The 24,979-nt window shown below is 41.5% G+C and overlaps 1 protein-coding gene across 5 annotated transcripts in view; it reads right to left on the bottom strand.

The window, feature by feature from the left end:
• Window positions 1–24,979, bottom strand: part of ablim2 (actin binding LIM protein family, member 2) — a 408,138-nt gene that overhangs the window by 168,306 nt on the left and 214,853 nt on the right. For all 5 annotated transcript variants that reach the window (XM_043698339.1, XM_043698331.1, XM_043698357.1 and 2 more), the window contains exons 8-9: window positions 15,189–15,247; window positions 3,277–3,354 (exon numbers count right to left, since the gene is read on the bottom strand). In XM_043698339.1, coding sequence (XP_043554274.1) covers window positions 3,277–3,354; window positions 15,189–15,247 — 137 coding nt within the window. The remainder of the gene's footprint in view (window positions 1–3,276; window positions 3,355–15,188; window positions 15,248–24,979) is intronic.

Below are 24,979 nucleotides of genomic sequence, written 5' to 3'. Positions count from 1 at the left end.
TGGGGGAATAGAAGTCACCACATCAAGACTTCTACTGACGGCCAGCACACATCTTGGGTCACACATTTGCTCTCCAATGTTCCAAAGACTGGAAGATCTGGCCAAAGCATGTTTCACAAGGTCAGCATTTCAGATTAATTTGTAACCGATGGATTTTCAAGACACTGAACAGCACACTATAGAAGGACATGTGTGTTTGTGTCATTAATTACATCTATGTTTAAAAATATGACGAGAAAAATCAATAATTCCAGTTGAAAGGGATGTGGGATAAAATCTCCTACTCAAAGTATTGCAGGAAGCATGCACATTTTGTGCTATCTGCTCACTTCCAAGATTGTGGTGTTCATACAGCACTAAACACACTGCTAAGCAGTTACGTGTTCAACAGGAAGCTCAAATTTTTGTGAGACAAGCAGAAATTATAGCTAACCCTCCTTACTTAAAGCAAACAAACAGCTTTTAATGTTAAACAAATACAGGCTGTATCAACTCATTTAATTACCTGAAGAACACTTGAGCAGGAGCAGGAAGAAACCCCAGTACCACAATAGTAAGCCACAAAAAGGGCTCCTAGATTCTCCAAAGCAGCAGAAGTCTCCAGGAAGGGGCTCGAAAGCAAAGTTGTGGGGAAGACCTCCAAGTAAACTCTATGACGTATGTGGGAGCAAGTAACTGTGGACACCACTGCTACATCAGGCCTCGAAGACCTGGATCCAGTCCAATTGCTACTCCTCAGCCCACTGACCCAATTATAGAGTCATAGAGATGTACAGCATGGAAAAAGACCCTTCAGTCCAACCCTGTGCATGCCGACCAGATATCCCAACCCAATCTAGTCCCACCTGCCAGCACTCAGCCCATATCCCTCCAAACCCTTCCTATTCATATACCCATCTAAATGCCTCTTAAATTTTGCAATAGTACCAGCCTCCACCACTTCCTCTGGCAGCTTATTCCATACACGTACCACCCTGTGTGTGAAAAAGTTGCCCCTTGGGTCTCTTTTATATCTTTCCCCTCTCACCCTAAACCTATGCCTTTTCCTTGGACTCCCCGACCCCAAGGAAAAGACTTTGCCTATTTACCCTATCCATTGATCAAGATTTCCTTGTAATCTTAGAAAACTTTCTTCATTGTTGACCACACCACTAATTTTGGTATCTTTTGCAATCTTACTAACCATGCCTCTGATATTCTCATCAAATCATTTACATTTATGACCAACAAAAGTGGACCCAGTAACAATCCCTGTGGATCAATGATGTCACAAGCCTCCAGTCCAAAAATCAATCCTGTACCAAAACCCTCTGTCTCTGATTGTAAAGCCCATTTTGTATCCAATTGGCAAGCTCTCCCTGAATCTCACGTGAAGTAACTTTACTAATTAGTCTACCATGTGGAATCTTATCAAATGCTTTACTAAAGACCAACTAAACAACATCTACCGCTCTGTTCTCATCAATCTTTTTGATTACACCATCAAAATATTCAGGCAATTTTGAGAGACACAATTTCCTTCACACAAAACCTGCTGACTATCCCTAATCATTCCCTGCCTCTCCAAACGCAGGTAAATCCTACCTTATGCACCACTGATGTCAGACTCAGATGTGTATAGTTCTCAGGCTTCTCCTTACAGTCTCGTTAAATGAAGGCACAATGGGGGCAGCATGGTGGCTCAGTGGTTAGCACTGCTGCCTCACAGTGCCAGGGACCCAGGTTCAATTCCCGCCTCGGGCAACTGTCTGTGTGGAGTTTGCACATTCTCCCAGTGTCTGCGTGGGTTTCCTCCGGGTGCTCCGGTTTCCTCCCACAGTCCAAAGATGTGCAGGTTAGGTGAATTGGCCATACTAAATTGTCCATAGTGTTGTGCATAGGGGAATGGGTCTGGGCGGGTTGCTCTTTGGAGGGTCGATGTGGACTAATTGAACCGAAGGGCCTGTTTCCACACTGTAGGGAATCTAATCTAATTAGCTACCGTCCAGTCCTCCAACACCTCACCCATGGTTATAGATACAAATATTTCTGCTTGGGGGCCCACAATTTTCTCTCTAACTTCCCACAATAACCTTGATCAGGTCCCAAAGATTTATCCAACTTTATGGGTCCTTTGTGCAGCTAAACATACACTGACATATTCAGTCATGTCTGTAAAGAATAGATGGAATAAGGTCCAAAATGGTAGATTGGATACCAAATCAATGTTATCTAATGTCTGTCATGATCTTGAATTGCTGTATTCTGCCTATTTCAGTGCATACATTAAATGCTCATAATAACATCCTTCATAACATGGCAATCAGTGCTAGAAATCAGTGAGAACAGTGCCCCCACCATTTTTTTTCCTCAACCACCTCATGTCAAACCAAATTGAGCAGCATCATAACTGAAGGATGTGGCAATAAACTTCAAACAAGGAGGCCCAACAAACTCATGATGGATCATTAAGCATTTATTATTAATTCAGAAACATCTAGGCAAGAGTCAAGATAATATTTGTGAAATTAGAGTACTGCTTCAGGATGGTGACCTAAATTTCTGACAAAAATCAAAAAAAGTTTGACTTGAAAATATATAAGCACTGAGGTCATGTCATATGATACAGGTATATTTATCTGAAATCCATCTTCATTAATAAGATGTCCTGTAATTATTAAGCAAACAAATATTTTTGTTAGTTTCATATTTATTACTTGCTTAAGAAATAAATATGAAACTAACAAAAATATTTGTTTGCTTAATAATTACTTGCTTAAGAAATTAATTCACTCAAAAAAGTAGCATGTATTTGTTAGTTGGATGTTTTATTTTCTTGATTTTATAATCATCACTCTTTGCAACCCCAACTCAGTTCAAGATAGGTAGCTAGGTTTGCGTACACCTTCAAACGCACAATGTGATGTGCTGTTTAGATTGCCCGATAGGAAGTGTGCTTGATCTCACATAAAAGGCTGTATTGTCTCATTCAATGTTTAAATATCAAGCAAATCCATCTGAGATTGATAGCATTCCATATGTGGCAAATCACAACATTCACTACAAAGAAAGATACTGATTTGATACATGGGATCTCCTTATTGGGAGATAATTATTTCTGTCCCGTGTGTACTTTGCTCTATTTACTCTGCCATTTCTTATATGTACCAACTTTCAAAGTATTCATTTGTATTTAAAAATGTCTATTCAAATTATGGCATTACTGGAGATATTCAGTAATATCTGATGTCTAATATGAATATCTGATATCTAAAGAAAATTGTTGAATAAACTCACATATATTAAACGGCTTGGTGATCCTGAGGCACTGGAGGCCGGAGGAGATGTGATACTCTCAGAAGAAATATGAGTGATCTAGAGGCAAAATATTTTATACGGAACACAGATATTAAAATGAGAATTTAAATATGGAAAATTAAAACTCAAAATGTAATGCTTTAATTTTCATATGAAGTAGTAGTTTCCTGACTTCATGAGTATTCAAGGTCACATTCTGACTCTGATAATCTGGGGCAGCACGGTGGTTCAGTGGTTAGCACAGCTGCCAGGATCCAGGTTCGATTTCTGCCTCGGGTGATTGTCTGTGTGGAGTTTGCACAATCTCCCCGTGTCTGTGTGGGTTTGCTCCGGGTGCTCCGGTTTCCTCCCACAATCCAAAGATGTGCAGGTTAGGTGAACTGACCATACTAAATTGCCAAGTCAGGGTAAACATAGGGTTGAGGAATGGGTCTGAGTGGGTTACCCTGCAGAGTGCCGGTGTGGACTTGTTGGGCCAAAGGGCTTGCTTCCACACTGTAGGGATTCTAATTCTATTCGAATCCTTGAAGGCTCGGGAGTTTTGGTCAATCCATCATCGTGTAAATCCCAAGCAGAAATCACATCGAATGTTTTATTTGTGAAGTAAGTACATCATAAATCATATTTCTTCCTTGTGTTTTTTTCACAAAATATAGCTTTGAAATAAATGATTTAATTAAATTTTAAAGCTATCAAGACATACAGTAGAGAGAAACAAAAGTACTTCAGTGGTAGTCATTGGCAAATTGGCAGAGGCAGCTAGGAGGAAGAATTGAGAGTGTACTTAGGATAGTTTCCTGGATCAATATGTCATACATCCAATCAGGCTAATTTGGATCTGGTAATGTGCATTGAGACAGGTTTAATAAATGAGCATCAGTGACCATAACTAGGCAGAATTTAGCATTCACTTCCAGAGGCAAAAGTTTGGGTCAGAGACACTGTGCTAAACTTAAATAAGGCTGATTACATAGGGACAAGAGCTGAGTTGGCTGCACTGAATTGGCAAAGTAATTTAACAGAAGAAATGTGTGAGGAACAATGACAAATGTTCAAGCAGATAGTTCATGACTCACAGCAAAGATGAAGAAGGAGGTTTCTAGAAAAGGGATAAACCAATCACAGTTAACCAAGAAAGTTAAGGATAGTATTAAATTAAAAGGAAAATACACAATGTGGCAAAGATTATTAGTAAACCAGAGGATTGGGAAAATTAAAAAAGCCAAAAAAAAACAAAAGGGGAAAAAATAGACACATAAATGCAGACAGTAAGAGCTTCTTTAAATTTATATGAAGGAAAAGAAAGGCCAGCATGACAACAGGCCTTTTAGAGAAGAAGGAGGGAAACAGGCAATGGCAGAAGATTGAATAAATACTTTGCATCAGTATTGATAGTAGTGGATATTAACAGCCCTTCAAAAATACTAAATAATCATGGGGCACAAGACAGAGTGGAAATAAGCACAATAACTATCACTGGAGAAACTAATGGGCCAGAAGGCTGATAAGTTCCTTGGATCTGATACGTTCTGGAAAAGTCCCAAAGGATTGCAAACTTATGAAATAATACATGGCTTAAAAAGGGTGGACGCTGAGAATTTTTTCCACCAGGCAGGGATACTAGGACCCATGGGCACAGCCTTAGGATTACAGGAGGTCAATTTAAAACCGAAATCAGGAGACATTTCTTCAGCCAGAGAATGGTGGGCCTGAGGAATTCATTGCCATGGAGTACAGTGGAGGTCGGGACATTAAATGTCTTCAAGGCAGAGATTAATAAATTCTTAATCTCGCAAGGAATTAAGGGATACGGGGAGAGTGCGGGTAAGTGGTGCTGAAATGCCCATCATTCTGGATTAGTGGTGCTGGAAGAGCACAGCAGTTCAGGCAGCATCCAAGGAGCAGCGAAATCGACATTTCGGGCAAAAGCCCTTCATCAGGAATAAAATATTCCTGATGAAGGGCTTTTGCCCGAAACGTCGATTTCGCTGCTCCTTGGATGCGACCTGAACTGCTGTGCTCTTCCAGTACCACTAATCCAGAATCTGGTTTCCAGCATCTGCAGTCATTGTTTTACCTACCTGAAATGCCCATCAGCCATGACTGAATGGGCGGAGTGGATTCGATGGGCCGAATGGCCCATGTGACACACTTATTCCAAACAAGGGGCATTATTGGCAGGACAAAAGGGGCGGTTGACAAAAAAATATCATATGTCAAGTAGCTTAACATCACTGAGATATTACTAGAGTCTGTTAAAAAAAAATGTAATAGCAGAGGATTTGGAAACACAACAAAATCAAGCAAGCTCAGCATAGCCTCATGAAGGAGAATCATGCCAGACAAATTTATTACAATTGTTTGAAAAGGTAACAAGTAGGATAGGTAAAGGGGAAGTAGTGGGTATATTTCAATTTTCAGAAGATGCTTGATAAGGTACCATGGATTAAGCTACTGAAGAAGGTAAGAACTCATGGTGTTGGAGGTAGTTTATTAGAATAGACAGAGGATTGGCTAACTAATGGAAGACAGCAAAGTGGAATAAGGGGGGTATTTTCAGAATAGTGACTTGTAACCAGTCGTGTACCCAGGGATCAGTGTTGGCATTATAGGCATTTACAATACACATTAATAAGCTGCATGAGGGAAGTGAATGTACTATAGACAAGTCTGCAGAGGATGCAAAAAGTAGGTGGCAAGGCAAATGGTACATAGAACATAGAACATAGAATACAGCGCAGTACAGGTCCTTCGGCCCTCGATGTTGCGCCGATCCAAGCCCACCTAACCTACACTAGCCCACTATCCTCCAAGGACAATACAAAGAGTGCAGAGAGCAAAGATCTTTGCAGGTGGAATATAAAGAGGGAAAATGTGAGATTATGCACTTATCAGAAAGAATAGAGATAGTGAATATTACTGAAATGGACAAAGACTACAGAAAGCTAAAGAACAGATAGACTTGGGAGTCCTTGTTCATGAATAGCAAAACATTTTAGTGGGTAATATGGAAGGCAAATTGAATGTTGGTCTTTATTTCAAAGAGAATGGCATAGAAAAATAGGGAGTTTTTGCTAAAATTACATAAGAAGCCAGTAAGATTACAACTGATATATTGTGAACAATTCTGGGCCTCTTATTTAAGAAAAGATATAGTGGCATTGGAAGCAGTCCAGAAAAGGTTCATTAGGCTGATGCTAGGTTTGGAGAGACAATCTTATGAGGAGAGAGTGAGTAGATTGCACTTGTACTCACTGGTGTTTAGAAGAATGAGAGGAGACATGATTCAAATATAAGACTATTAAGGGACTTGATAGTGTAGCTGTGGAAAGGTCTTTGCACTCTTGTGGGAGAGTCTAGGACCACAGGGAATAATCATACAGTAAAGGATCTCCCATTTAAGACAGAGATGAGGAGGATATATTTTAACTCAGCAGGTAGTCAATTTATGGATTTTTTTTTACTGTAGAGGTCTGTTGTGGATTGTAAAGTACATTCAATGTTGAGATAGATGTTTAATCTTTAAAGGAATCAAGGTTTATCTCTAGCTAAAGCAGGAAAGTGGAGTTGAGAATGATCAGATCAGCCACAATCTCATTGGATGACAATTGAAGAGCCCACGGCTTGTTTTTGTTCCTATATCTCTGGCCTTACTTGTTAATACAATGAAAATCTAACTGTTATTCTCTTTCTTTGCTTCAAATATTTGTCCACTTTAGCTGTAAATAATATGGTAAACATCACCCATTCAGTGCAACAAAATACTTCATTCTCTTAACATTTTTCCATGTAAAACAAATTCTCCTAATTTGTTTCCTTGTTTTCATTATGGTCATTTTAAATTATTGCTCCCACCTTGGTTAATGAAAATAGCTGTTGTCTATATGCTTTTGCCACATTCTTTCTTCATGTGTCTATATTTCAGAGTTTATTTAATAAATTTAGCTTTTTCTGTCAAAGGAGGCTATGTGAAATCTCTAGGACAGACACTGGTTAATCCCAAATTGGTTTATGATGCAGAATAACAACAACAGAGTGGGTCAAATGCCCACTCTGGACTTAGTTTATCATGGAGGTCCCACCTTCTCAGCGTTCCCATTGTCTGACGTATGGTCACCCTCAGGTTAAACTTACAACCAGTTATCTCTCTCTAATGAGACAGCAGCCTTATAGTCCTCTGGGACTATGACAACCTTATCTTTACCCAATCCCCAACTTAGTTATTTGGATTTGCCAACTTATTGTTGTCTTTGTGTTTATTCATTCACGGGATGAGGGCAGCACTGGCTAGGCCAGAACTTATTGCCCAGTGGCAACCAACATTGTTGTGGGTCTGGGGTCACACATAGGATGGCAGATTTCCTTCCCTAAAAGACATTAGTGAACTAGATGGTCTTCCCTCGAGAATCAACAATATCATCACTAGACTCTTAATTCAAGATTTTTTTAATCGAGTTCAAATTCTTCCTTCTGACATGGCAGGATTCAAACTCAGGCCACCAGACCCATTACCTGTGTCTGTGAATTAACAGTACAACAATAATACCAATTGGCTGTTGCCTCCCCTCCTTACTTTCAATATTCCATGTAGCCACTTACAGTCGCATGATTATTTATGGAATACTTTTTCTTCGATGTTTATTAACTGTTGGGTATAGGTTTGTTGGATTCATGTTTTACTCCTTTTCCTTTATATTCATAAAAGCTGCTCAGTGCAGTGTGACAGGCAATTTTAAAAACAATTAGATTAAAAGTGTTATACAAAGAAAAATTGTTCAAATTTTAAAAAGTAATTAACCAATGCAACAAATCAACACATCTATATACAAAACTCATCATCCATTTTTTACAGAGCGGCAAGGAGAGAGGGCGGAGAGAAGTGGGGGCTGCCAGGAAGGGAGAGCACAAGAACTGTTTTTAAAGAAGCAGCAGAGGGAGAGGCCACAGTGAGGCACAGGGGACTGCTGGGTACATATTTGGGCAGTGGCTAAATCCCGAGACACCACACGTGTTGCTAAGGTAAGGCGTTTCAATTGATATTTCTTGTGTATCATATGATTGATTAAAAGTTTACTATTAGTTGGTTAGTTGAATAAGACCACAGAGAAGTACTAGAAATTATTTAGCTTATAAATTTGTATAAATTAATTAAATAAGTAGAGATGGCTGGACAGGTGATGTGCTGTAGCTGTATGATGAGGGAGCTGGCCGATCCCATTGTAAACAGCAGTGACCACACGTGCAGTAAGTGTTGGTTGCTGTAAGAACTCTGGTTCAGAATTGATGATCTGGAATCTGAGCTTCAAAAACGGCGGCACATTCGGGAGGGGGAGAGTTACCTGGACACGTTGTTTCAGGAGGCAGTCACACCTGGTAGATTAAGTAATTCAAATTCAGTTAGTGATCAGGAACAACAGGGTGTGACTTACGTGAGGCAAAATAGGGGGATTGAGTTCAGGAGCAGAGGAGCCTCAGCCCTTGACCTTGTCTAACAGGTATGAGATTTTTGCTCCCTGTATGGATGAGGAAAAGGTTTGTGGACAGGATGAGCCAGCTGACCACAGCACCATAGTGCAGAAGGCCATTCAAGAGGGGGGAGCAAAAAGACAAGATTAGATTACATTACATTACAGTGTGGAAACAGGCCCTTCGGCCCAACAAGTCCACACCGACCCGCCGAAGCGTAACCCACCCATACCCCTACATTTACCCCTTACCTAACACTACAGGCAATTTAGCACGGCCAATTCACCTGACATGCACATCTTTGGACTGTGGGAGGAAACCAGAGCACCCCGAGGAAACCCACGCAGATACGGGGAGAACATGCAAACTCCACACAGTCAGTCGCCTGAGGCGGGAATTGAACCCGGGTCTCTGGCGCTGTGAGGCAGCAGTGCTAACCACTGTGCCACCGTGCCGCCCACCAAGTAGGTATTAATGGGGATTCTATAATTAGAGAGACAGATAGTATCCTTCAAGAGCCAGATCAGGAGTCCTGAATGATGTGTTGCTTGCCTGATGCCAGGGTGCAGGACATCTCCAACCGGCAGTAAAGGTATTGGAGCGGGAGGGAGAGGATCCAGTTGTTGTATATTGGCACTAACAACATAGGCAAAGTTAGGAAGGAGGACCTGTTTGGAGAGTATCAAGCACTAGGAAGGAAATTGAAGAACAGGTCCTCGAGGGTCATAATCTCTGGATTACTGCCCAAGCCACGTGCTAATTGGCATAGGGATAAGAAAAGTAGGGAAGTAAACACATGGCTAAGAGATTGGTGTGAGAAAAAAGGATTCCATTTCATGGGACATTGGCATCAGTTTTGGAACTGGAGCAATCTCTACTGATGGGACAGTCTCCACATGAATCGATCTGGAACCAGTGTTCTGACAAAAAGGATAAATAGGTTGGTCACTAGGACTTTAAACCTGCGAGTTGGAGAGAAGGGAAAGGGAAAGCCACAGGGAGTATAGAGTCAAGTAGAAAGAGAAGCAGCAGGTTAGCATGTGTGCAGGGTTTAAGTTCAAGGCAGACTAGGAATGAAGCAAAAAGAAAGGATTACTTAGGACATATTACTAGAGTTGTTGGAAATCATGAGGATAAGAAAATTAGCATTAAGGCACTTTACCTGAATGCTTGTAGTATTCGTAACAAAGTATATGAATTAGCGACACAAATCATCTTGAATAATTATGATGTGGTCGGCATCACAGAGACGTGGTTGCAGAGCGTTCAGAACTGGCAGTTAAACATCCAAGGATTTACAATTTATCGAAAAGACAGGGAGGTGGGCAGAGGGGGTGGGTTTGCCTTGTTAGTTAAGAATGAAATTAAATCTATGGCACTGAATGACATAGGTTCAGATGATGTGGAGTCTGTGAGGATGGAGTTGAGGAACGACAAAGGCAAAAAAACCATACAGAGCGGTCAGGACCAGGGGCACAAGATGTACCAGGAAATAGATCTAGCATGTCTGAAAGGCAAGTCACGGTGATCATGGGGGACTTCAATATGCAAGTGGACTGGGTAAATAATGTTGCTGGTGGATCCAAAGAAAGGGAATTCATGGAATGCTTACAGCATGGCTTTTTGGAACAGCTTGTGATGGAGCCCACAAGGGAGCAGGCATTTCTGGACTTAGTGCTACGTAATGAGCCAGACTTTATAAAAGATCTTAAAGTAAGGGAACACTTAGGAGACAGCAGTCATAATATGGTAGCATTTAGTCTGCAGTTTGAAAGAGGGAAGGCAAAATCAGATGTAGTGGTGTTCCAGTTAAATAAAGGTAATTACAGGGGTATGAGAGAGGAACTGATGAAAATCAAGTGGAAGCAGAGCCTAGTGGGGAAGACAGTAGAGCAACAATGGCAGGAGTTTCTGGATCAAATATGAAGGTAAGCTAGCCAGTAATATTAGAAATGATAGTAAACATTTCTTTCAATACATAAGAAACAAACAAGAGGTAAAAGTAGAAATTGGGCTGCTCCAAATTGCAGGAAGACTAGTGATAGGAAATAAGGAAGTAACTGAAGAACTTAATAAATACTTTGTGTCAGTCTTCACAGTGGAAGACATGAGTAATATCCAAACAATTAAGGAGAGTCGGGGGCAGAGTTGAGTATGGTAGCGATTACAAAAGAGAAAATGCTAGAAAAGCTGAAAGGTCTAAAAATTGATAAACCTCCTGGCTCCGATGGGCTACATCCTAGAGTTCTGAGAGAGGTGGCTGAGGAAATAGCGGAGGCGGTGGTTGTGATCTTTCAAAAATCACTGGAGCCAGGGCAAGTCACAGATGATTGAAAAATTGCTGTTGTGAACCCCTTGTTCAAGAAAGGATCAAGACAAAAGATAAAAAATTATAGGCCGATTAGCCTAACCTCAGTTGTAGGTAAAATACTTTAAGGATGAGATTTCTAAATTCTTGAAAGTGCAGGGTCAGATTAGAACAAGTCAGCATGGACTTAGTAAGGGGAGGTCGTGCCTGACAAACCTGTTCAAATTCTTTGAAGAGGTAACAAGTAGGTTAGACCAGGGAAACCCAGTGTATGTTATCTATCTAGACTTCCAAAAGGCCTCTGATAAGGTCTCTCACGGGAGGCTGCTGAGTAAGGTGAGGGCCATGGTATTCAAGGTGAAGTATTGGCATGGTTTGAGGATTGGCTGTCTGACAGAAGGCAGAGAGTTCAGTGCAAGGTTCTTTTTCGGATTGGCAAATGTTTATAAGTGGTGTCCCACAGGGTTCAGTGTTGGGGCCACAGCTATTCACATTATATATTAACGATCTGAATGAAGGGATTGGAGGCATTCTGGCGAAGTTCGCCAATGATACGAAGTTAGGTGGACAGGCAGGTAGTACTGAGGAGGTGGGGAGGCTGCAGAAAGATTTAGACAGTTTAGGAGAGTGGTCCAGGAGATGGCTGAAGAAATTCAATGTGAGCAAATGCGAGGTCTTGCATTTTGGAAAAAAGAATATAGGCATGGACTATTTCCTAAATGGTGAAAATTCATAAAGCCAAAGTACCAAAGGGATCTGGGAGTGCTAGTCCAGGATTCTCTAAGGTTGATTTGCAAGTTGAGTCCGTGATTAAGAAAGCAAATGTAACATTGTCATTTATCCCAAGAGGGTTGGAATACAAAAGCAGCGATGTGCTTCTGAGACTTATTAAATCTCTAGTTACAACCCATTTAGAATAATGTGTCCAATTTTGGCATTCACACCTTAGGAAGGTCATATTGGCATTGGAGCATGTCCAGCAGAGATTCACACAGATGATCCCTGGAAAGGTAAGCCTAACATCCGATGAATGGCTGAGGATCCTGGGATAGTATTCATTAGAGTTTAGAAGGTTGAGGGGAGATCTAATAGAAACTTTCAAGATAATGCATGGTTTAGAAAGGGTTGAGAATTTGTTTCTGTTAGGTGGGGAAACTAGGACTCGTGGACACAGTCTTAGAATTAAAGGGGGTCAATTTAGAACAGAAATGAGGAGTCATTTCTTCAGCCAGAGAGTGGTGGGCCTTTGGAATTCATTGCCACAGAGCGCAGTGGAGGCCAGGACATTAAATGTCTTCAAGGCAGAGATTGATAAATTCTTGATCTCGCAAGGAATTAAGGGCTGTGGGGAGAGTGCGGGAAAGTAGAGTTGAAAAACCCATCAGCCATGATTAAATGGCGGAGTGGACTCAATGGCCAAATGACCTTACTTCCACTCCTATGTCTTATGCTCTTAGAAGATAAATCATCAATGACATTGCAAAACATTAAAATCATCAATAAAAATATGGGTGAAAGTCAGAAACAGGAAAGGAGCAGTCACCTTATTGAGAGTTTTCTACACCCCCCAACAGCAACAGAGGGGCAGATTGGGAGGCAGATTTAGGAAAGGTGCAGATGTAACAGGGCTGTTGTGACAGGTGACTTCAACTTCCCTAATATTGAGTGGAACCTCCTTTGTGCATATAGTTTCATCAGGTGTGTCCAGGAAGGATTCCTGACTCAATATGTAGATAGGCTGACTAGAGGGGAGGCCATTTGATTTTGGTCCTTGGCAATGAACCAGGTAAGGTATCAACCTCTCGGTGAGAGAGCATTTCGTTGATAGTGATCACAACTCCCTGAAGTTTATTACAGTCATTGAGAGGGATGAGAGCAGACGATATGGGGAAGTATTTAATTGGGGGAGAGGGAAATTACAATGCTATTAGGCAGGAACTGTAGAGCATAAATTAGGAACAGAAGTTCTCAGGGACATGCAAAACAGAAATGGGGAGGTTGTTTAGGGAGTACTTGCTTCAAGTACTGGATAGGTTTGATCCACTGAGGCAAGGAAGGGATGGTAGGGTGAAGGATCCTTGGATGACAAGGGATGTGGAACATCTATTCAAGAGGAAGAAGGAAGCTTAGTTAAGTTTGAGGAAGCAGGGATCAAACTTGCAAGGTAGCTTACCTTGTAAGAGGGCATGAAAAAGCCTTGGCAGATAGGATTAAGGGAAACTCCAAGGTGTTCTACACTTATGCGAGAAACAAGAGGATGGCCAGAGTGAGGTTAGGGCCAATCAGGAATAGTAATGGTAACTTCTGCCTGGAGACTAACTTCTGCCTGGAGACAGAGGTGGTGGGGGGTGGGGTCATTAATGAATACTTTGCTTCAGTATTCACTAGTGAGAGGGATCCTGTCATTTGTGAGGAAAGCATCAAACAGGCAGACGTGCTCAACAGGTTGATGTTAAGGAGGAGGATGTGCTGGAAATTTAAAAAAACATGACGGATATCCAAGGTTACTACGGGAAGCGAGGGAAGAGATTGCTGCACGTTTGGCGATGATCTTTGCATCTTCATTGTCCAATGAAGTAGTACCAGATAATTGGAGGGTGGCAAAATGTTATTCCCTTGTTCAAAAAAGGGAATAGGGATAACCCTGGGAATTGGAGACTAGTCAATCTTACCTTGGTGGTGGGCAAATTATTGGAGAGGATTCTGAGAGACAGGATTTTTGATGATTGGGAAAAGCATAGTTTGATTAGAGATGGTCAGCATGGCTTTGTGAAGTCATGCCTCACAAGCCTTATTGAATTCTTTGAGGATGTGAGAAACCACATTGATGATAGCAGAGCAGTGGATGTGTTGTATATGGATTTTGAGAAGGTGCTTGGTAAGGTTCCCCTTGGTAGGCTCATTCATAAAGTAAGGAGGCATGGGATACAGGGGAATTTGGCTGTTTGGACACAGAATTGGCTGGCCCAGAGAAGACAGACGGTGGTAGGAGATGGAAAGCATTCAGCCTGGAGCTTGGTGACCAGGGGGTTCTGCAGGGATCCCCCCTCGATTATTTGTGATTTTTGTAAATGACCTGGATGAGGAAGTGGAAGCGTGGGTTAGTAAGCTTGCCAATGACACAGAGGTTAGCAGAGTGGTGGATAGTGTGGAGGTCTGCTGTAGGTTGCAATGGGACATTGACAGGATGCAGAGCTGGGCAGATTGAGTTCAACCTGGAAAAGTGTCAAGTGATTCAGTTTGAAAGGTCAAATTTTATTGCAGATTACAGGGTTAAAGGCAGGAGTCTTGGCAATGTAAGGGAACAGAGGGATCGTGGGATCCATGTCCATAGATCCCTCAAAGTTGCCACCCAAGTTGATAGGGTTGGCTTTCATGAGCAGGTGAAATGAGTTTAAAAGCCATGAGGTTATTCTGCAGCTCTATAGAACCTTGGTTAGACCACATTGAAATATTGTGTTCAGTTCTGGTTGCTTCATTATAGAGGGGATGTGGAAGCTTTAGAGGGGGTGCAGAAGAGATTTACCAAGATGCTGCCGAGACTGGAAGGCATGCCTTATGATGAAAGGTTGAGGGAGCTAGGGCTTTTCTCATTGCAGCGAAGAAGGATGAGAGGTGACTTGATCGAGGTGTACAAGATGATGAGAGGCACAGATAGAGAGGATAGCCAGAGAATTTTCCCAGGGTAGAAAATGGTTATCATGAGGGGGCATAATTTTAAGGTGATTGGAGGAAGGTTTAGGGGAGATGTCAGAGGTAGGTTCTGTCCACAGAGAGTGGAGGGTGTGTGGAGTGGAATACACTGCCAGTGGTGGTAGTAGAGTCACACACATTGGGGATATTTAAACAACTCTTGGATAGGTATATGGATGATAGTAAAATGAAGAGTATGTAGGTTAGTTTGATCTTAGATTAAGACAAAAGATCAGCACAACATCGAGAGATGAAGGGCCTGTACTGTGCTGTACTATTCTCTGTTCTATGTTCTAAAAAAATTCTGGCAGAACTAATAAACAGCAATAAAGTTTTAGGCTTGAACAGAAATAGTAGGGAATGATGAATATTGATACTTTTTAAAAAGTTAATAACAGATTTTACAACGTTTCTTTGTCCTTACCTTCTGCTTTTCTTCTGCCCTGGCAGCCTGTTTACAGACTGGATGCCAGATTAAAGTACCTGAATCAAATTAGAAACAAACAATAAAGTCATAGCGATGAAAAAATATTAGTAATTATCCACTTTCTCTAAATAAAGTGAATAGTTTTGTTAGTTATATTTAAATTCACACTTTAATTCTACTTATTTTATAGCTTTACTTCTGTTCAACAAAGGCCTCAATGCAACTAACCTGGGAGAATCATCAATAGTGTTATTACAGCAAATTAACATTATGTATATGTTTAGGAAATATATGCAACTAGGAATTCTGTTTGCTATTGTAATAGGTATGAGCTAAAATGAATGAATAACTCCAAATGGGAGGATTACAATACACAAGCAAAAGTGTCTTTTTTTAGAACACTGACCACGCCAGTTGGCATTTAGTGAAGAACAGAAATATGTAAAAAGTACCCCAATATAGAAGTAAAATATTACTTTATCAGAAATATATTTTGAGCTATAGGAAATCTATGTCAGGGATAATTCTGCAAAACAGCCTCAAAATTTGGGCTCTTGGAGCCCTAAACAGTGGAGCTAAATGTATCATTTTGCCAAAAATGTCAAGTCATTCTTAAAAATACATAGCTGAACAGAGGTTCAACAGTAGGAAGAACAACCTCTCCCCACCACATCCCCACTGTCAGTGTGTGAAGTATAGGAGAGGTGTATGATGGATGGGCTGCAAGCAAAAATGGGTGCTCCCAAATGTAATCCTCATGGTCTTAAACCTAAACTCTTGGCTCTTTGATGTACAGGGTATAAGAGAGCCAACATGGGAGTTACTGCTGCCAAAATTTGAGAAAGTTGACTTTGCCCGAAATTCCATTAAATTAGCAAGATAGATTGCACCAAACAGCAGCCAGTAGTTAAAGAAGGTGTCTCACCATCTAGGAGAAAGTGAGGACTGCAGATGCTGCAGACCAGAGTTGAAAAATGTGGTGCTGGAAAAATACAACAGGCCAGACAGCATCCGAGCAGCAGGAGAATCAACGTTTTGGGCATAAGAAGGGCTTATGCCCGAAACGTCGATTCTCCTGCTCCTTGGATGCTGCCTGGCCTGCTGTGTTTTTCCAGCACCACATGTCTCACCATCTATCTCAGGCAAGTAGAAATGAAAAGTATATGCCAAGCTTGCCAGCGACATCACTGTTTTTTCATTTAATGCATAGATAAACCAGAAATGGCCATGTGGAGAGATTAGTATTGAGCAAACTGGAGTGAAAATTCGAGGAAGAAAGCAGAGCACTGGATTAACTGGCTTATTTGCAGAACTGCATGTACTTAAAGCGATGATCGGTATATTGTAATGAATAGCAAATTGGCTTATGCAACATAGGGGAAAAAGAAGCTGGTATAGAAGACCTAACAGAGTCCTAAGTTAGAGCATAGAGGAACACCATTGTCTGAGTACAGAGAACAGATGGTTGTAACCGAGTATAGTCTCTAACATCCCAACTATCTCTCACTTTGTTGAAAGTTTAATGATCTCATTCTGTCAGCAAAGTCTTTACATAAGAACAAAGAGGTAAATAGCTGACTATGAGGGAAGCACACAGATACTTATGACAAAATAATCAAGCTTTGTCTTTTGGTGGAACATGAACCGTTCTCCTTGTACCAGAAACAAAGTCACTTGCCAGCACCTACGTGGTATCTTGTACCGTGTGATGTGTGCTACAATATCAAAGTCTCACTTGACATTTCGCATTCCTTCCACAAACTCTGACTACATGACCTTTACAATGACTTAGAATATACACCACATTCACCACAATTAGTTTATTCAGGCATTTTTACTTGTTTTCCCATTGTAAAGAAAGTTTATTTTTATTTTTGTTATTTGCAAAATTGTGGGCTGAAATGAGAAAGAACTATTTTAAAATCAGCAACTCATGAATAGGAACTTCTGACTTATCTCCCAGTTTTCCTTTACCCACAATTTATTTCTTCCTGTCTGTTTGTATGTGTAAGTAGGAAATTAAAAGTGGATTAGAGTTTAATTTGTAGTGGCACATGCTAATGGTTTATAAGAGATTACTTACAGCTAGAGTTTAATTACTTGTAAAAAAAAAGTAATTCTTGTTAAGTACAGAACCTTGTCCATGCTTCTGTCAACCTGTGTCCAAAAATTAGGTAAAATGGGAATTTTAAACTCTAACTTTTGTGACAATTCCAGGTATAGCAAGGCATGATACCCAGTGAGCCATTAACACTAATGTTACCAGCACAAGCTTCTATCCCCTTTCTCTGATATACTTATCTAGTGTACTTTTAAATGTATCTATACTATTCACAGACTTTCCCTGTGGTTGTGAATTCTACATTCTTACCACTCTTTGGATGAAAATGTTTCTTCCAAATTCTCTGTTTGATTTCTTGATGACCACCTTATACTGGCAGCCCCAGTTATGCTCATTCCCAAAAGTGAAAACAGTCTTTCTTCATCTACTCTGACAAAATTTTTATCAAGTTAACGACCTCATCTCCCAGCCTCTTTGTTTCAAGAGAAAAAGAGACCTACCCTGCTAGAAATTCTTGACATAATTCTATGCTCAGCATTTACACTCATCCATTGATAATGCACAAATGAAAGTGCTCATTGTGTCATCACTTGATGTCTAACAGCGCTCTATTGAAATTAGTGACCCAGAAATAAAATCATGCAGCGGTCAGACCATATCATTTGCAAACATTTATTTGCCTTTAAAATGGTCAGCAGCATCCAACTGAAACCAGAGCAAAACAACTGACAAGGAATAATTGCAACAAAGTAATTGTGGAGGGGAGTATTGACAGCTTGAGGGGAAGGGCAGTTGATGGAGGAGTGGGCTTAGCTGTCCTATTACAGTGTAATTTCTCTCACATCCTCATTGGAGTAAAGACTGTTGGAGCTGTTAATTCCACGCTCTCAGTGTTCCTTGTAGTAAAGCACAGATACAGATTAAGATACTCGATTCATCCCTGAGCTTTGAGCAGGACTGGGTGAGAGGCACAGAGAACACCCTGGAAAAATTGGTAAGAAATGCTGGAGGAGAAAGTGAGGACTGCAGATGCTGGAGATCAGAGCTGAAAATGTGTTGCTGGAAAAGCGCAGGTCAGGCAGCATCCAAGGAACAGGAGAATCGACGTTTCGGTCAAGAAGAAGATTGCCGGTTAGGAAGGTGGTGCTGAGTTCGAGGGTTGGGACTGAGACAAGGTGGGGGGAGGGGAAATGAGGAAACTGGAGAAATCTGAGTTCATCCCTTGTGGTGGAGGGTTCCTAGACAGAAGATGAGGCGCTCTTTCTCCAGCCGTCATGTTACCATGGTCTGGCGATGGAGTCGTCCAAGGAGCTGCATGTCGTTGGTGGAGTGGGAGGGGGAGCCGAAGTGTTGAGCCACGGAGTGGTTAGGTTACAAGCATACGGAAATGTAGCATTTCCATTGAAATGGAAGGAATGAAGAAACTCTTGGGAAAAATTTTAAAAATATGCAGTGATATTTGTTGGTTAGCTCAGTTGGCTGGGAGGCTGGCTTGCGATGCAATGTATTGCCAACAGTGTGGGTTCAATTCCCGGACTGGCTGAGGTTACCATGAAGCACTCTTCTTCTCAACCTCTCCCCATGCCTGAAGAGTGGCGACCCTCGGGTTAAACCACCTATTGATCTTGCTTATTGATCTTAAATGTTTACAGTGTAAGGGCCACAGCCTCACTGATCAGCTCATGAGACGTTTCAGTCATGTGGAGTCTTGCTCAAAGTAGTTAAACACTTACAGTGTAAGCAGTGAAAGCTCAAAAGGAGGCTAAACAGGAATTGTAGGGAGTGGAAGTTAAAGGGCACTGCTGTCAGGGACACTGGTAGGACCCAAGGGGAAGGGAAGGAGAAACCTGGAATGCCAGGGGAGAGTCCCAGTGAAAAGGTAAAGGTGACAGGGTCGTGGAATTAAGGCTGAGGTTGGAGAATGAGCAGCTCAGTTGAATAAGAGGATGGTGTAAGATTGAGGCTTGACAAGAAGAATTGGATGGGAGCGAGGTCTTGGGGAAGAACAGGAATATCAATGGAAATACTGAAAGGGGTCTAGCGTAATAGGAGAGGCTGAAGGAGGACAAAGTGGTGTTACAGAAGAGGAAAAGTCCATCTACAGTTATAGGGTGAAATATGTATTCTAAAGGTGAGGATAGATGGTGAAACAGACGATGTAAAAGTTTAAAACCCCAACATCTCCCTCTAAGTTGTGTGTCACAAGAAGGAGACTCAGAGAATGCACAGTGCAAATGAGAAGGGCTCCAGATGTACTTGTATGTGGTCCTGCAGAGTGTAAATAGACCCTACTGAGACAACCAAAACAACCTGAAAAATACCATTGCAAGAGCATTCAGTTAAGAGTTCTACAATAAAGAGACATTATCAATGCAGAATAAAGGTGATTAAGTTACTTCAGTTCCTAGCACCAGCTCTTCAACCCCATCCCATTATTCATTAACCTTTGACACAAACAGCACCAAAGAATCACAAGCAGTGATTTATGGTCTTGAGGTTATTCATCATTCAGCCATGCAGGTGCATTAACAGGTCTGCTTATTTGAACGTTAAGGATTTGGGAATGGAACTGTGATGCAGGATTTAGATTCCAAGGTTGTAAGACTATATTGCATGGGAGAATGAAGACCACCAAACGTCAAGGTGCAAACTGCAGCATACATGTAAAGCAAAATGAATTCCAAAGCCACAATCATCCCACACATGGTAGCATCAGGAAGAGAAAAACCACCACTGATAATTAAGGATGCACTTCACCACATAGGTGACTGTAAGGCAAGCTTTCGCACAAGACATGAGCAGCCTGAAAAAGACCAAAGTGCAGATTGACTGTGTTAGGATCTCAAAGGGAAAACAGAAATCTCAGTCCTGATATTTCTTCACAGATCAGTACTTCAATGCCAGATGTTTGCCCAACCTAAACATGCTGCTGTGTTAACTTTATTAAAATTGAAATGAATGAGAAGAGAAAGAAGTATTAATAAAGTGAAAGCAGGTCCCACAGGCAGTCAGCATCAGTTAGAAGAGCAAACCAATGAATGTTACAGAGGCTGAGTGCTGACAGTTTGGATTTGGTTCTTCCTCTATTACAGGGAAGAAGCTAGCTGTTTTGTGAGCATCTGGTTAGGTATTAAATCTATTCTATCCCTAAAGTTTTAAAGAGTACAGGGAATAAGTGATAACGTTTATATATATTATACATTATAGGAAGCAAAGAACTGAATAAATTGTTTATCTTATTATTTAGAAAGTTGATTGAAGATGGCAGGACAGAGACGGTCATAGGTGCAATATCTGGAATTTTGTGGATACTAAATGTTTACAAATTGAGAGGTTTCAGCTCATAGATTACGAGGTGGGAGCTGAACTACAGACACTGCAACAAACAAGGGAGGGCAAGGTTACCTGGATATTTTATAGCAGTGGTCACACCCCCTAGGATAAAGTCATTGAATTTGGTTAGTGCTCAGGGTAAGGAAGGTGTGACAGCATGTGATTGTGAATGAGACAGATAAAGGGAGAGCTGAAGTGCAGGGACCTCAGCCTTTGCAATTGTCCAACAGACCTGAGATTGATTCTGATTATTTGAATGAGTAAAAGCTGTAGGGTGGAATAGATAACTGACCATTAACTGTGGGTAGGAAGTCACTCTAAAGCATTTACTTGCCTCACTGCCAACTGAACCTGCATGTTAATCTTAAGAAAATCCTGAATTGGGTCTCTTTGTTTTTCAGATTTTAGAAGACCTGCCCCATTTACAAATTAGCATATTTATCCAATCAATATGTAAAACCTCACACTTTCCCACATTGTATTCCATCTGCCATTTTTTGCCCACTCTCCTAGCCTGTCCAAGTCTTTCCAACTACTTCCTCAAAACTACCTATTCCTCCACCTTTCCTTGTCATTTCCAAAATTAACAACAATGCCCTCAGTTCCTTTGGCCAGATCATTACTATATAATGTGAATAGTTTTGGTCCCAACACTGACTCCTGGGGAACTCTACGAATCACTGACTGCCATCCTGAAAAAGACTGCTTTATCCCCACATTTTGCCTTCTGCCAGTCAGCCAATCCTCTAACCATATCAATACCTTGCCCCTAAAACTATGGGCTCTTATGCAGCAGCTTTCTGTGCAGCACCTTGTCAAAAGCCTTCTGGAAATCTAAATAGATCATGTCCACTGGCTCACCTTCATCCAACTTGCTCACTACCTCCTCAAAGAATTATAACAGATTTGTCAGCATGAGTTTCCCAAGCTGTGTTGACTCAGACCTATTTTACCATGTACTTTCAAGTACTCTGCAATCTCATTCTTAAAAACATAGTCTAAAATCTTAGCAATGACTAAGGTCGGGCAAACCAACCACAATTTCCCATCTTCTGCCTCCCTTCCTTCTTATACCGGGGCATTACATTAGCCGTTTTCTGGAACCCTCCTTGACTCCAAGAATTCCTGAAAGATCACCAGCAATGTCTCCACAACCTCCTCAGCTATCTCCTTCAGCAACTTGGGGTGTAACCCAGCCAGTCTTTATAATTTATCTACCTTCAGATCTTTCAGCTTCCCCAGCACCTTCTCCTTAGTGAATGATATTACATTCACATTTGCCATCTGTTGAAATTCTGGTATGCTACTGTCTGAAGACATGAGGATTGATGCAAAGTACCTGTTCCTTGTTATTCCTTTGTTCCCCCATTACTACTTCTTCAGCATCATTTTCCAGCAGTCCAATGTCCATCCCTGCCTCTCTCTTACCTGTTATATGTCTAACAAAAAAACTCTTGCAATCTTCTTTTATATTATCAGCTAGTTTACACTTATATTTTGTCTTCTCCCCACTTACTGCTTTTTTAGTTCCTCTGCTGAGTTTATAGGCTTCCCACTAATCTTCACCACATTATATGCTTCTTCTTTTATGCTGTCCCTGACTTCCCTTGTCAGCCATGGTTGCCTCCTTTTGGTCTGTTATTTCTTTCTTGGGATAAATTTCTGCTGTCCCTCCTGAATTACCCCCAAAAACTCCTGCTAGGCTCTCCTTAGAATCAACTTTAACCAGCTCCACCCTCACGTCTTAGAAGTTAACTTTACTTATTGTAATTTCCCAATCCACCTGCATATTGGCATCCCCCATGGTAATTGTAATAGTGCCTCTCTTACATCCTTTTCCATCTCCTGATTACTTTCTGTTCCATAGCCTGACTACTGCTAGGAGGCTTCTACATTACTCTCATCAGGGTCTTTTCTATTCTTTGCGATTCCTGAATTCTACCCACACAAACTCTTTATGATCCTATAATGCTTCTTACTATAAACGTAATTTCATTTCTTATGAACAGTATAGAGGGCTGTTGTAGGCTGCAGCGGGACATTGACAGGATGCAGAGATGTGCTGAGAGGTGGCAGATGGAGTTCAACCTGGATAAATGCGAGGTGATGCATTTTGGAAGGTTGAATTTTAAAGCTGAGTACAGGATTAAGGATAGGATTCTTGGTAGTGTGGAGGAACAGAGGGATCTTGGTGTGCAGGTACATAGATCCCTTAAAATGGCCACCCAAGTGGACAGGGTTGTTAAGAAAGCATATGGTGTTTTGGCTTTCATTAACAGGGGTATTGAGTTTAAGAGTCGTGAGATCTTGTTGCAGCTCTATAAAACTTTGGTTAGACCGCACGTGGAATACTGCGTCCAGTTCTGGTTGCCCTATTATAAGAAAGATGTGGATGCTTTGGAGCGGGTTCAGAGGAGGTTTACCAGGATGCTGCCTGGACTGGAGGGCTTATCTTATGAGGAGAGGTTGACTGAGCTCGGACTTTTTTCATTGGAGAAAAGGAGGAGAAGAGGGGACCTAATTGAGGTATACAAGGTAGTGAGAGGCATAGATAGAGTCAATAGCCAGAGACTATTTCCCAAGGCAGAAATGACTAACACAAGGGGTCATAGTTTTAAGCTGGTTGGAGGAAAGTATAGAGGGAATGTTGGCGGCGGGTTCTTTACACAGAGTTGAGAGAGCATGGAATGCGTTGCCAGCAGCAGTTGTGGAGGCAGGGTCATTGGGGACATTTAAGAGACTCCTCGACATACATGTGGTCACAGAAATTTGAGGGTGCATACATGAGGATCAGTGGTTGGCACAACATCGTGGGCTAAAGGGCCTGTTCTGTGCTGTACTGTTCTATGTTCTATGTAACTATGTCACCTTGAGCCTCTGCCCATCTGTCTGTCCTGTTGATAGGATAAATATCCTTAGATAGTTGGTATCCTTGGTTAGTAGGTTTGCAGATGACACCAAAATTGGTGCTGGAGTGGATAGTGAAGAAAGTTATCTCAGACTACAATGGGATCTTAATCAGATGGGTCAATGGGCCGATGAATGATGGATGGAATTTAGATAAATGTGAGGTGTTGCATTTTGATAAAGCAGGACTAATAAACTTTATGGTAGGGTCCAGGGGAATGTTCAGGGTGCAGGTTCATAGTTCCTTGAAGGTGGAGACAGGGTAGTGAAGAAGGCATCAGTGCATTGAGTGAAAGGAGTTGGGAGGTCATGCTGTGGCTGAACAGAACATTGATTAGGCCACTTTTGGAATACTGCATTCAATTCTGGTCTCCCTGCTATTGTAAAGATGTTGTTACACTTGAAAGGGTGCAGAAAAGATTAACAAGGATGTTGCCGGGACTGGCGTGTTTGAGTCAAAGGGAGAAGCTGAATAGACAAGGGCTATTTTGTCTGGAGCTTCGGAGGCTGAAGTGTGACCTTGCAAAGTTTTAAAATCACGGGTAGCATGGAAAGGGTGAATAACCAAGTTCTTTTTCTGACAGAAAGAGAGTCCTAAACCAGAGGACATAGGTTTAAGGTGAGGGGGAAAGATTTTAAAAGGATCTAAGATGCAATATTTTCACGCAGATGGCAGTACATGTATGGAATGAGCTGCCACAGTAAGAGGTAGAGGCTAGTACAACATTTAAAGAGCAACTGGATTTGTAGATGAATAGGAATAGTTTAGAGGGATATGGACCAAATGCTGGCAAAGGAAATAGATTAATTTAGGATATCTGATCAGCATGGACAAGATGGACTGAAGGATCAGTTTCCGTGCTGTATGACTCTCTGACTCTATTTAGTTCCCGCCAATTTCAATCTGCGCTACAAACTCATTTATTTTATTTCATATATACGCGCATTTAAGTATAACATCATCAATCCGCTGTTGACTGGGCCCCTGTTGTCATGGGTGCCTCTTATCTGTTGCGCTTTAAGTTAGCTTTTTGACCCTTTCCATGTGCTCTGCCCTATAACTTTTTCAGGAAATTTGAATAACCTCTCCTGACCCCAAACCCCCCACCTCATCTTTAACTAGTCATTGCAACCACCCTATTTTGCCTTTCCATTAGATCCTGTTCCCAGACTGGTTCAGGTGGAATCACAGAATCCCTACAATGTGGAAAGAGGCCATTTGGCCCACTGATTCTGCATCGACTCTCCAAACAGCATCTAACCCAGACCCTGCTCTCACCCTATTCCAGTAACCTCGCACTGACATGGCTAATCTATTGAGCCTACACATCCCTGGAAAGTATGGATTGATTCCCAGGGGCAATCCACCTATCTTGCATGTCTTTGGACTGTGGAGGGGGAAACTGGAGGACCCTGCACAAACGCATACAAGCACAGGAAGAATGTGTAAACTCCACAGATAGTCACCCAAGTGAACCTGTGTCTC

Source organism: Chiloscyllium plagiosum, chromosome 1 (assembly GCF_004010195.1).
Source record: "Chiloscyllium plagiosum isolate BGI_BamShark_2017 chromosome 1, ASM401019v2, whole genome shotgun sequence".
Classification (NCBI taxonomy): domain Eukaryota; kingdom Metazoa; phylum Chordata; class Chondrichthyes; order Orectolobiformes; family Hemiscylliidae; genus Chiloscyllium; species Chiloscyllium plagiosum.
This window is presented reverse-complemented; position numbering and strand designations above follow the sequence as displayed.